Consider the following 14,292-nt stretch of genomic DNA (forward strand, 5'->3'; position numbering starts at 1 on the left):
CTGCTGCTTAAAGATTTTCCTAATATACAGCTGGTTCCTTCCCACCCTTAATTTAAACCCATTATTACTAGTCCTTTTTTCTGCTGCCAACAGGAACAGCTCCCTGACCTCCTCTAAGTGACAGGGATCAATCTCAAAGCACTGCATTTCTACACTTCCCCCTTTATCTTTTAATCATTTTTTAAAGCTTGCAATATGACTGCAGTAACATTTTCTTTCCCATGAACTGACTAGTGCAACTGATTCATGCCTTGCAAAAGTGTGGGCTGATAAAATGGTAGATCAGGGTATAATTCCACCTCCCCATATGTAGCTTTTGTTCTCTCTGCTCTCCCCTGCCTCATCCCCTGTCATCCTTTCCTTCCTCATGAGATGCCTCCAGATAGAACAAACGTCGTCGAGAGCCTTGAACCTGCTGGAGAGTGTGCTCTGCTCAGGGGCAGAGCACCTGCTTTGTATGCAGAGGATCACAAGTCCAAGCCCCAGAACCTCCAGCTAAAAGGATCAGGGAGTGATCTTGGCTCCTGGAGGATCCTGTGACCTATTTGAGTAGCAGGAAAAAATGTTTCCCTTTGCATTTGTTCATGACAAAAAGACATTTAAGGATCATTCTCGTTGGATGGCTTTCTCGTGGTCCCTGTGGCTCTCCCCACAGTCCTACCAGTGGCAGGGACAGTCTTCACTGTGATGGTTTCCCTTGCGGCTCTAGCAGCTTTTCCCTCAGCCCCACTGGCTTTTGGGAGCCGCAGTCTCGCTGGCATGAAGAAGTCCATGGCCAGACACCAGGCACCCTCGCCACAGTTCTGAACTGGAAGTGCATTTACTGTTTACTTTTAGGGGGATTTAAGTACCCCCCTTTATACTTTTTTAAATATGTAAGATTTCTCTGCACATCTGGGGACTGCCCCAAGTGTGTAGAAAAACCTTGTTACCTCTATGTGCTCCTATTTGTGAAAATAACTAACCACCCATAGGGGCACAGTTAGGAATTAGATATATGGATTCATCCTGTGGCCATATAAAGAAATCAGACTCTGTAATGAAACTGAGCTTGAGATTCCAGTACAAGCCCTTCTCACCAGCTCTGTGAATTTAGTTGGGGGAACTTGGGTCGGCATTCTGTAAAGCCTGGTTTCCCGCTGGCATTTATACTAGCTTCTTAGGAAAAGGCAACAATGTTGGAGTCAAGCTCCTAGTGGAACCTTTTTATTATTTCCACTGAACAAAAAGCTGAAGTACATTGGGAAGGGCAGCTTAAGGAAGCTTGTCTCTCAGCTTCGCTTCCTGCAATGGCCTTGTGAACAAGCAAAGAATTTCAATTGCTAGTTATGTCAACTTGACATTGCATAAAACTTTACTTTCTTTTCTTCTTTCTAAACTAAAACAAAATAACTTCAAAAGCCCAGTATCTAGCTCACAGGGCATAAAAGTGGCCAACCCACTGCATGATTACTTGATTTTTACATGGCTGATTCGTTTGACAGAATGTTTTAAAATAAATCTGATGTCATATCAAAAGGTTTTTTGGGGGGAGGAACCATCTCTTAACTAAAATTAAAATGATATAGACCCAGAGAGAAGGGATTACTAAATACTCATGAATAGTGAGGGGTGAACTCCCCCTGTCTCAGTTTAATTTATATTCACTTGTCATGAGCCTTACTTGTAAGTATGAAGAGAACTTCAGGTATTTTTCAGCACTTGCAACAGAAGACTGCTAGCAGTAAGAATTGAGCTGTAATCCCCTAATCCCTCCCAGATTTCCCACCACTGTAAACACCCTTCCCTGTTATCCTCAGCCTTCCTCCCAAACACACAAGGCAGCACGACAGGGACAGCATCTCAGGATGCTTACAGTAGTGCAACGATGATGTCCTAAGGGTCCATGCGGTTTTTAAGCCACAGAAATCAGCAGAATGGCTGAAGTGGGCCATTAGTTTCATCAGGGCAATAAACATATTGCAAAATGCATAAAAATATCTACGGCCCATGCATTAGCCCTCTCTGAAGTCAAGGTTACTATATCTGCCTCTGCCATAATAAGTAATAATCATTAGAGTAACTGTTTAGAATTTGAAAAGACTGAGTAGCCAGCATTCTGCTGTGAAGTTCCTTCATCTCATATAAAGGTCAAGTTCCAATCTCTGTGTCCTTGTTTCACTGGCTGTAAGACTGTCAGTTAATATACTTTCAGGAGGATAGACATGTTGGTCTGCAGTTGAAGAGCTATACTGGAGTTCACTTTAAGAGACCAAAGGGACCAGATGAAGTGAGCTTTGGTCCTTGCACTTTTATACACTGAAAATCGTTAGTCTCTAAGGTGCTACCGGCCTCCAATATAGTGAATATATTGAAAGGCTGCTTTTACAGTAACTGCTGGAAAAGTTCTGTTGTATCATCACAATGAAATGTAAACGTCTTGTATTTTTGTACATTTATTGCCCTTTGGCGCAACTGACATTTTCTTTTGTCCCATACCACAGGACTGGTGCATTGTTCAAGTAAGTCAGTGGCATAAGAATGACTTGGAATGCCTGTGTGCATGTTGGGAGAAAATGTGTCAGAAAGTACTTCAAGAAAGGGGCCACAAGGTCAAAAAATATGGGGTAGGGGAAGGAGACTGCCAATTCTATCGTTGTCCCATTCACACTTTGAAGCCTACATCATCTCACCTTCCAGGATCAGTAGCACGTTAGCGCTACTAACACCAACAATGCTATCTTAAAAACACTTTCCTGGGAGTGAGTCCTACTGAATAAAACCTGACTAGGAGTCTGAGTAGACCTGCTTAGGATGGCACCATGACACTGAGAGTCAGCAGAAAAACAGTCAGTGGCCATTTTGGGCTCTCATTGGGGAGAGGGGGGTATAAACCAACAAAAAAAAATTAGTTGAGGTCTACAACACCCTCAACAATTACTTTACATCCCCATCTTTTCGCAGATTAGGAAAGAGGGGTTAGTGTGTTCCTTAGCTCTTTTCTCTTCAATAAGATTCCTTAAGCTGTAAACACTGTCCTTGAAAATGTTATAGATAGCAGGTGCCACTTATATGAAGACCTGAATCAACTGACCCCTACCCCTGCTGTTAATGTATTTCAGAGTCAACCCTCAACTTCCCTTAGCTTTACAAAACTATGATAAAATCATTTATTGAAGCATTTGTGAGCTGGAGTTTTACAGCAATACATCACAACCATAAACCTTACTATATTTCTTTATTTACTTCAGTTTTGTAACTTTTCTTCATTGTTGTAATTTACCACAGTTTCTTGCTGTCTCTGGGAGGTTACAGTGTATCTATATACAAGCCCTGGCCTCATGTAATAAATTGTGCTTCCCTTTTCATCAGTATAGTTAAGTAGGTATTACTCCCTAAAGAAAACTAGAAAAAGTCAAACTATCTTCTTACGCAATTTGACTATTAAATCTTTATTATCCTAATATTTCAGCATTCGGCTCTTGCCCACCTAGCAAGCATAGATTAAAAATTAAGGATGTCTGCTACTAGATATATGGAGCAGGGACAGGGTTTAATTCTTTGCTTGTATGGTTTTTCTTCAACAGTAAGCATTCCCGGTAGAGGTAAAAGATGCGTGCCTGTATTATATGTATTTCCCCCACCTATTGGAACTAATTTGGTGAAGGCATTTTAATTGAGGAAAACTGGCATGGGGAAAAGACTTGAATCCTCCTCCACCACACCACTGATCGGACTTGCCTCGGCCTTTAAAATTTAAACTACACACTGGGAGAACCAATCAGACTCAAGGTAACATGCAGCATGACCCATTATATATAGAAAGTACTTACCCCATTTCATTCCAATTTTAGCTTTGACTAGATATTCAGAACAATAAAGCAGATATATCCCTCTTGAGAGGTGGGAATCAATGAAAACAAAAGAAACTGCAGCATTTAACTGCAACCATTTTCAAAAGATGAAAAGCTCAGTTAGGGACCCATCTCTCATCTGCTATACTTTTAAATTTCAATACTCAAGAAGTGAAAATTTATTATTTTAAAAAAGAGCAATGTGATGGGTTTACATAAAGTAGTACGAGACCTGTTACCTACAGGTATGATGACTTGCTGAGCATATTTTGATACATTTTTGGAAGGACAGTCTTACCTTAAGGATATTTTCCTTCACACATTCTTATCTTTAATTCTTTGTGTGCTGATCTGTGGATCAGATCTTACAAGGAACAGAACCTCTGCTCCCTACCAAGTCAGAGAAGCTGGAGGTGGTTTCTCACAGAACAATCCTAAGCAAAGTTATACCTTTCTGAATCCACTGAAATCACTGGGCTTAGAAGGGCAGGACTCTGGTTAGGAATGCACTTTCAGATGCCAAAGTCATTGATCCATGTGGAATCTCTTTACATTTGGTTTGTGTCTGTTCATGTGGAATATGCCTTGTAGGACTGGTCTTGTCAGTAACAGATTTTTTGCTTTGTATTTTTTATATACAGATAGATAAAATGTTCCTCCAAGAAAACAGAAGACATCCCCAAGGATTTGTTTAAACATTTTAATGTTTCTATATAAAAACAAAACCCTGAAGTACCTTCTTGCTCCTCTTCACTAAAAACGGAAGATTTGTATCACTTACCGTGAAGCTTCCTTCTTGGTGGACTGGCAGTGGGTCTGTCCGAACTACTGGGTATAGGCTCCTCCTCCTGATCACAGGGTCTGGTCTTCCAATCGATCAGGGGGGGGGGAGTGGCCTATACCTTCCATCCTCGTCAGTCGTTTCCAAGCCGCAACTCCCCCTATAGGGAATAAACTCCCCCAATCCTCCCCGTTAATCATACTCCACAACCGATGAAAAATGAGAACAAACTTTATTATGCTCAACTGCACCATACAAAAGGACAATTGACCGTAGAACAACCAAACACAGTACGGTAACTTACCCCAAGTACGGGCATAAACTCCAGGATCCATCTCCAAAACCCAGGAAGCTGCTCAACTACTAACAGCAAGGGTGGGCCGGACCGACCCACTGCCAGTCCACCGAGAAGGACGCTCTACGGTAAGTGATAAAAATCTTCCGTTCTCCGGTGGCCTGGTCAGTGGGTCGGTCCAAACTACTGGAATGTATCAAACCTGTACATCCCAGGGCGGGACCAGCTTCCCTGTTTAGAATGCATGCTGCAGCACACACTGCCCAAAGGCAGCCTCTCCTGATGCCATCTACCTTATAGTGTTTAGTAAAGGTATGTACTGATTTCCATGTCGCAGCCTTACACACCACTTCCAGTGAAGGGAAAGACCTATACACTGCAGACATGGCAGCACCTCTCAAGGAGTGTGCTGTAATCCCCTCCAGAGGGAGCTGACCTTGGGCCTTATAAGCCAACACAATGCATTCCCTCAACCATCTACTCAGAGAGGAGGTGGAGACCTTCTGCCGCTGGGATGCTTTACTGAAAGACACAAACATCGAATCAGATTTTCTCCAGTCTTTTGTACGCTCAATGCAATAACTAAGCACCCGCTTCATGTCTAAACAGTGCAACTCCCTCTCATGAGGAGATTTGGGATTAGGGCAAAGATACGGAAGCACTAACTCCTGCGATCTATGAAAAAAGGAGTTGACTTTTGGAATAAAGGAAGGGTCCGGACTCAACACAACTTTGTCATTGTGAAAAACACAGAGCTCCTTATCCACCGATAGGGCCCTTAACTCCGACACCCTGCATGCCGTAGTAATCCCAACCAAAAAAAGGGACTTCAGCGTCAGTTCTTTAACCCCATACAAGGCCATAGGCTCAAACAGGTGTCTACACAAGGCATTCAATACTACGTTTAATTTCCAGGAAGGGAACCTACGCACCTGGGGTGGTTTGAGAAGCAAAGTACCCCGCAAAAAACTTTTAATATGCAGATTCAAAGATAGCGCTTTACGTCTCCGCACTCCCTGGATAGTGGAAATGGCAGCCACTTGACGTCTCAGAGTGCTGGTGGACAGACCCTTATTCGCCCCCTCCTGTAGAAAACCTAGAACCCCTTGAACATTCACCTTCAATGGGTCCCACCACCTCTGGGCAGACCAAGAAGAAAAAACTTTCCAAGTGGTGTTGTACACCCTGCTAGTGGAAATTCTACGAGACGCTAACATGGTATCCACCACCTTTGAATATCCTAGGCTTTCAAGCTGAGACCACTCAACCTCCAAACTGTTAACTTTAACACACCTGGCTGGGGATGTGACACAGTGCCCTGAGTCAGCAGATACCCCCCTCCCCGACAGACGCCAAGGTGGCAGCACTGACAGCCTCAGGAGCTCCTGGAACCATGTTCGTCTTGGCCAGAAAGGAGCCACAAGTACTATCTCTGCCCTTAGATCCACCACCCTCTGAATCACCCTGGGCAATAGCTGAGTGGACGGGAAGACATACAGGAGCCCTGTCGGCAACTCTCCGCTGACTGCATCGATCCCCTCTGGCTCTGCGTCTCTGCTTTTGGTGAAAAACCTGTCCACCTGCCAATTCTCCGCTGTGGCAAAGAGATCCACCGATATCGGCCCATATCTGTCCACTATCTGCCTGAATATCTCTCTGTGCAAGCTCCATTCCGTTTGATCTAGAACATGTCTGCTGAGCCAATCTGTTACCAAACTGTCCTTCCCTGGTACATGAATCGCCTTGATCGACAGAAGGTTGACTTCCACCCGCTTGAAGAGTAACACCACCTCAGCATGAATCGACTTCACCCTAGTCCCGCCCTGTCGATTCACATACGCCTTGGCTGTGGAGTTGTCCGTCTTGACCAGAACATGGTGGCCTGCCAAAACTGTCTGTAGACCCATCAGTCCCAGCCGAATCGCTCTGAGCTCCAAGAAGTTGATGCTGCATAGCGATTCGTGGGGCCCCCATTGTCCCTGGAGCATTTGCCCCTGCGAATGAGCCCCCCAGCCCCACAGACTGGCGTCCATGGTCATGCACACTCTCTGAGACTTGTGGAGAGGGTGCTCCTGAAGGAAATGGGCAGGCTCCAACCACCAAAGTAACTGAGTCACCACCTCTGGTGGAAGGGTTACCAGTTTGTGTAGCTTGCTCCCTATAACTTCCTGAAAGGGTCGGAGAAAGAGCTGTAAGGGTTGAGTATGAAACCTGGCCCAAAACAGCAGGTCCTGACACGAGACCAGCAGCCCTAGCACCTGTGCCAGGGTCACCACTGGTACCCTGCGTTGTTGTAGAACCTCTCACAATAGGAAGCAGAGCTTCACTCATCTCTCCCCTGTCATAAAGACTCTGCCCATGGTTGTGTCTATCTGCACCCTCAGATGCACTAACCTCTGCGTGGGAACTAGGTTGCTCTTTTCCACATTCACTACGAAACCGTGTTGCTGTAACATGGTCACGGCCCGCTGAGTATCCTCCAGACACTGCCGGTAGGGACTCGCCTTCACTAGGCTGTCGTCCAGTATGGAAACAGAGACACCCCCTGCAGGCTCAGTTCCGCCACCAGAATCTTCGTAAAGACACGAGGTGATGATTTCAGGCCGAATGGTAGAGCCTAATATTGGAAGTGCTTCCCTCCGTAGGAAAAGCTCAGAAACCAAATGGGAACATGTAAATAAGCCTCGGATAGAGGAAGCCAGGAAATCCTGTGGCTTAATGGCTAGCAACACTGACTGTAGTCTCTCCATCTTGAAGTGTCTCGTTTTCACAAACTTGTTGAGCCTCTTCAGATCCAGAATGGTTCTGAAGTCTCCATTTTTCTTTGGCACTAAAAAAAATTACAGAATAAACCCCAAGACGCTTCTGGGAGGTTGGGACCAACTCCGCTGCTCCAATGTCCACCAAATGTTGGATGGCAGATAACATTGCCCTGTGAGCAGTTCAGTTTCACTTCCATGGAACCCACCGAAAGCAACTGGGAGGAAGGGAGTGAAACTCGATGGCATAGCCCTGTGTCACAGCCTCCAACGCCCATTGATCTTGTATCGACTGCCGGCAGATGTCTGCGAACTGCGAGAGTCGGCCCCCTATCTTCCCAGTCACTTGTTGGATGGCATAGTCATTGGGACCCTCCTTTTTTTGAGAGGGACTTGGAGCTCTGGTCGGATTTTGCGGAATAGTAGGACTTGGAATCTCGCCCCTTCTGTTGCCACTTCCCTCTAAAGGAACCTGGTCTAGAAGGCTTCTTAGAATCTCAAAAGGAAGTAAAAGGCTTCATATGCTTTGCCTCTTTACCTTTAGAAGGAAGGACCTTCTTTTTGTCTCTGTTCTCAATGAGATACCTATCCAGTTCCTCACCAAACAACAAGGCACCCTTAAAGGGTACTGCTGCCACCTGTGCCTGGGCCGCAGTATCAACTTCCCAATTCCGAAGCCAAATATTGCGTCTAGCCACCGTGCCACAGGCCATGGCTCTAGCTGTTTGCTGCATGGTATCTAAAGAGCCATCTGCCACAAAGGCAGCAGACAGGGCAATCTTCTTTAACTCATCCTTAAACTCTTTAGGGGCTCCACTATCTGCTGCCACTAAATTATTTGCCCCGGTGCACATAGCTCTGGCAAACAAGGAGGTTGTCGTGGAAACCTTAATGGCTTAGGCTGATGCCTCAGATTCCTTGTGTAAGGCCTGCTCTATTCTCCTATTACATGGGTCCTTAGGTAGGCCATCTGCGTCCATAGGTAGGACCTAATTGGAGAGAAGACTAGTTACCAGATCATCTACCACTGAGAGTTTTAATAATAATAAGAATAATAATAATACTTTTTATTTGTATCCTGCCCTCCCCGCCAGGGCAGGCTCAGGGCGGCTCACAGCATACGAAAATAAAATACAATAAAACCATACATAGTAATTACAGTTACAATTACAAAATCATCATTAAATCATTAACAACTTACATTAAAATTAACATTGTGGTGCTATAACTTAGGTCTTTAATAAAATTCAGTGGCTAAAACATGTCCAGCGAGACTTTCTTGACTCGGTATTAGGTGAAGGCTATTTTGAAGAGGTAGGTCTTACAGGCCCTGCGGAATTGGTCTAAACATTGCAGGGCCCATACCTCCTCCGGGAGTTGATTCCACAGCAGTGGGGCTGCAATGGAGAAGGACCGATCCCGGGTCGTCTTCAATCTGGCCTCCCTTGGCCCAGGGATATTCAGCTGGTTCTTTCCAGCTGACCTCAGCGCTCTCTGGGGTTCATATAGGGAGAGACGGTCCCTCAAGTAGGCAGGTCCTCGGCCATATAGGGCTTTAAAGGTGATAACCAGCACTTTGTACCGGACTCGGTACACCACTGGCAGCCAGTGCAGTCCGCATAGACCCAGCTGTATGTGCTCCCATCTTGGGAGCCCCAACAGCAGCCTAGCCGCCGTGTTCTGCACCAGTTGCAGCCGAGTTCGGCACAAGGGCAGCCCCATGTAGAGGGCGTTACAGTAGTCCAGTCTCGAGGTGACCATAGCATGGATCACCGTTGCTAGGTCCCGGCGCTCCAGGACCTAGTCTCTTGGTGGCCTGTAGAATTAAGGAATAAAGCTTAGAGAACACGTTGGGTGGCCTTGGGCTTGGCCAGGCGCTCCCATTCTGCTTTAACCATGGCAAAAAAGGCAGCCGGCAAAGGAACCCCTGTTTGAGAGCTACTCAGCTTAGGCATCATCTCTCCTGAACCTGTGGGCAGGTCGGGGTCCAACTCCTCCTTCTCTTTGGGAGCTGCCATAAAATTAAGGATTTATAGAACCTTGGGGAGTAGCGTAGAAATAGTATTGGAGAGAAAAGAGCCTAGATTGAACTGTAGAGGCCTGTTCTTCCTCGTCTGAGAGTTCCCCTTCCTCCCTATCAGCTGAACTAGGCAAAGGCGAGTCTAAACCCAGTTTAATTCTGCGCTTAGGTTGCCTTTCAAAGAGATCACTAGGACTGGGATCTCTGTGTCTTTTCCTTCCCTGTTGTCTCATCTTCAGGGCTGAAGAAGCAAATGAGCCCAGCTGCTGCAAGAGGTCCTGCCCCAGTTCTTTTAACATCTCATTCTTAAGCCACTGAAGCAAGTTTGCTTTGGCGTTGTCCCCAGAGAGATCAGGATTCTGTGTCCCTTGTGCCTGCTGAGAGGCTGAGGCTCCTGAGAAGAGAGGCAGTTCAAACTCACTGGGGGAATTGCCTTTAAAACTAGCCGCCATTTTGTTGCCTCCGTGCGTCATTGAAAACAAAAGTGAAAGTAGAAGGCAGTAAGAAAAAAGGGTGGGAAAAAGGCCCCAAGATGGAAAGCAGGCTGCCTCCACAATGCCCCCTGCTGGTCACCAAGGCCTCTGCACTATGGTGGTGCCTGTTCACCCTCTGGCTTACTGAAGCACCCAGGGCTCTTGAGCATGCATAGGACTCTCCCCGCTGCGAGGCGCTTACGCAACACAGCTCTGGGCTCCACTCGGTTGGGCTGCCGCGTTGGTCCCTAAGGCCTCCCCAGGGCTCCCACTGGCATCCCCGACTGTGAGGAGTCCTTACCGTGCCACAGTTTCCAGGACCCCTCAGCTCCTGTGCCGTTTTCCCTGCTCTGTTCCTGTTGTGTGAGCGAGGGAATGGAGCGTCGCTGGGCTCTGCCATCTCCGTTAACTGGGTCTACACACGAGTAACCAGCAGCATCTTGCCCTCGTGCCGGTGTTGTTGAGGACCCCTATGCTCTCGGGCTCTCTATATCTTCTCTGTCCGGATCCAACATACTTTCTTTTAGCGCACGAAAGAAGAGCCGTCCTGCTTCTTGCAAGGCCAGAACGAACTGACGAGGATGGAAGGTATAGGCCACTCTCCCCCCGGATCGATTGGAAGCCCCGACCCTGTGATGAGGAGGAGGAGCCTATACCCAGTAGTTTGGACCGACCCACTGACCAGGCCACCGGAGAACAAAGGCTTATCTGTAAGGCTCCCCTTCTAAAAACTGAGTTGCTTGGCTTGACCTTTCTTTTTTCCAATGAGGCTATTGGACACAATGGATGGATATTGCTCATTCTCATAACACCCTCCCCCAGTTTTGTCTCTGTACCCACCACCTATTCTCCTCCCTAGGTAATACTGGTGGGCTTGCAATGAGTTCAGCTCCTCTACCTGGCACTGAAGGTGGCTCCCCCCGCCCCAGGCCATAAAAATATTGGAAATTTGATAATGGAATGATTAGACATTTCAAATTCAGATACTAACTTGACTCCCGCTGCCCATTTTCAAAGTGGGAAAGAAAATGTAAAACACATTGTTCCCGTTGGAGATTACGATATAAGAATTAAATTTGCTCCGGTATTCAGGATGATATATTGCATTTGACAGATGAATCACAGATTGACCCTTCTGCAAGGGGGCATAGAAAGATATGAAACAATGTAGTATCTGCCTCAAACACTGAGGCATCTGTTGAAATCCATAGCCAGGATATCACTACATATTACACATATGAACCACAACTTTTTTTCTTTCACTCCAGTCTTTTGGAAGAAGGAGAATATAAAACTACAATGTTGATGTAAATTCTGAAGACTGAGATATCAGAATGGAATTTGATATGTACGTTTATAATGGTCCATCTGAAGGCCACTTTGATCTTACACCTGGTCTTCATGAGGAGGGGAATGATGAAATACGCAAGAAAGATTGTAACACACAGCACTGTGCTGTACACATTAATTTACTGTGCAAGTTCATTAATTTTATTAGTTCACATTTATCAGATTTCCACATTGCAGCACTTACCCAAAAAGCAAAAGAAGTACAATGTTTTTCTTGTAAGTGTAATGTGGAGATGTGATAACTGTTTTCATAAAAAGACTATTTTTTGTTTATTGATTTAAGACATTTTAGGCTTCCTTTCTCCGAAAAAGGACTCAATACAAATGACAATGATTACTAATAAAACAAAACAAGCAATTAAAGCTTAAAGAGTAGAGATAAGAAGTGATACTGAACATATGTGCAGAGGGGTAAACAGGTAGTGCAAGAAATACTGACAAGAACACGTTAGACTTGGATTGGTCCCACACATCTAAGCAAGGTTTAGCTCAGTGTCATTACAACTGCTTTGCATGTTATCTAGCATATGGCCAAACCTACATTAGAGTTCACCTCCTACTATCTGTACCATTACAATCTTTGCAATCAACCAAGTAAGGCATTTTAGACAACTAGCTGTGAATGCTGTTTGCTCAGTTAGGATGTAGAGCAAGGTACTATTAGTGGCTGCTCCCTCCATCAATTACCGAACTCCCTCACCTTGCAGACTCACCAATGTACAAGCACTCCTGGGAAACAGAATAACAAGGCCTTCTTTAGACTGGATTCAACTGAGTTGCCTGGCTTGACCTTTCCATCTTCCAATGATCCTACTGGACACAATGGATTGACATTGCTCAAGAAGACTGGGCAGATGTCGATGCCTTAAGCCAACAGGAAAGGTGTGGCATGCATATTTTAATAAATAATAGCTCTGATCAATTTTTACTTTTATACAGCATGACCATCACACTACAAGTCAGCAAACATGACATGCTGGGATTTCTAATTCCACCCCCCTTTTGCCTGAACTGTGATGTAAGAATAATCTATTTAGAATTATTTTCAGCAGTTAGAAATGAATGCTGATCAGAAGGAATTCTGAACTGCTTTACTATGTCGTACTCCAGGTGAGCTATCAAGCATGGTTGGAGTCCTGCCAAAGCCCTAACACATCTGTGACTTACAATATTCACAAATAGCTTGAAAATGGAGTCCTGAGTGGACACAAACCTCTGAATAAAGCATTTTAGCAATGTAAGTATTTACACACCTAGCCCTGCAGTGTGTAGAAACCCTGAGCTCAAAATATGGCAGCCTACACAAAACTTTAAATGAGGCTCAGGATGCTTGGAGATTCCACTGGGAAGCTATTTCAACAATATGGAAAGTACATTCAAGCTTACCGCTGGGAGACAGTTCCAAGTTGTCGTGTCATCGCTGCTTGTGCTAATGCTGATATTACAATTGTTAATTTGAGATGCGCTCAGCCCGTGAGAAGGTTCACTGTTTTCCAGCTCTTCGTTCTGTTGCCTCTTCATGCTTGCCAACATTTGCAGTTCGGAAGTGCTCATGCTGTCTGGCTGGTAGTTCCTCCAGTTGTATTCCTATGAATAATATCAAAATGAAACATGGGAGTGGTGCAAGATGGAACAGTATGGAGAAAATACGAATACAGCAGATCCCCAAAGCACTATGTAAGAAGACTGATGCAGAAAACAAGTCATCATATTTCTTACAAGGCAAGAGGTTAATGAATACACACTCCCACTTCAACCATAGATAGGAATTACTTCTACACATTCTCAGAAAGGAAATGGAGTAAACACCAAATACAGCACTGTACAGAAGCTTTATAACAGCCATTTAGTTAACACTCTTTGTTCTATAATTTAAAATAAGATTATTTAAATAAACTTCCATTAAGCTTGCAAAGTATAGAAGGGAGAGGAAGAAAAGTAGGTTTTTATACCTTGCTTTCCTTTACCTTAAAAGAGCCCTGTGGCACAGGGTGCAAAAGCTGCAGTACTGCAGTCCTAAGCTCTGCTTATGACCTGAGTTCGATCCCTGGTGGAAGCTGGGTTTTCAGATAGCTGGCTTGAGGTTGACTCAGCCTTCCATCCTTCTGAGGTCGGTAAAATGAGTACCCAGCTTGCAGGGGGGGAAGCGTAGATGACTGGGGAAGGCAATGGCAAACCACCCCGTAAAAAGTCTGCCATGAAAACGTGAAAGCAATGTCACCCCAGAGTCGGAAACGATTGGTGCTTGCACAGGGGATCTTTCCTTTCCTTTCCCTTAAGGGGTCTCAGAGCAGCTTACAACTCCTTCCCTTCCTCTCTGCAACAGGCACCTTGTAAGTCAGATGAAGCTGAAAGTTTTGAGAGAACTGTGACTGGCCCAAGGTCACCCAGCAGGCTTCATGTGAAGGAGTCAGGAATCAAACACAGGTCTCCAGATCAGAATTTGAAGCTGTTAACCACTATACCATGCTTGCTCATGAAAATTCGTATTTCCTCTCAGAATTACCTATTATGCCCTTTTGGGAAAAGTGCCATTCTATGTAGAGGACTCATAGCTTATTGGCACAGAATATAAAGCACAGCTGGGATAGACCTCTGAATGAGGCATTTGACAGCTGGACCAAACACTAAAAGTTAGATGCTTCTGAGTTCAATGGGCTTGGAAGGTTGTAACTGCTTAGGAATGCATTGAGTAAAGAATACTGGGCTATGTGGACCACTGCTCTGACTCAGTATAGCAGCTTCATATGAGAGCCAGTTTGGCGTAGTGGTTAAGTGTGT

General features: G+C 45.2%; 1 protein-coding gene across 1 annotated transcript in view; it reads right to left on the bottom strand.

Moving 5' to 3' along the window:
• Positions 1–14,292, bottom strand: part of CFAP20DC (CFAP20 domain containing) — a 269,093-nt gene that overhangs the window by 65,742 nt on the left and 189,059 nt on the right. Inside the window, exon 13 of the mRNA XM_060239416.1 lies at positions 12,898–13,098. Within this exon, the coding sequence (XP_060095399.1) occupies positions 12,898–13,098 (201 nt within the window). The remainder of the gene's footprint in view (positions 1–12,897; positions 13,099–14,292) is intronic.

This window comes from Heteronotia binoei, chromosome 5 (genome assembly GCF_032191835.1).
Source record: "Heteronotia binoei isolate CCM8104 ecotype False Entrance Well chromosome 5, APGP_CSIRO_Hbin_v1, whole genome shotgun sequence".
Lineage (NCBI taxonomy): Eukaryota > Metazoa > Chordata > Lepidosauria > Squamata > Gekkonidae > Heteronotia > Heteronotia binoei.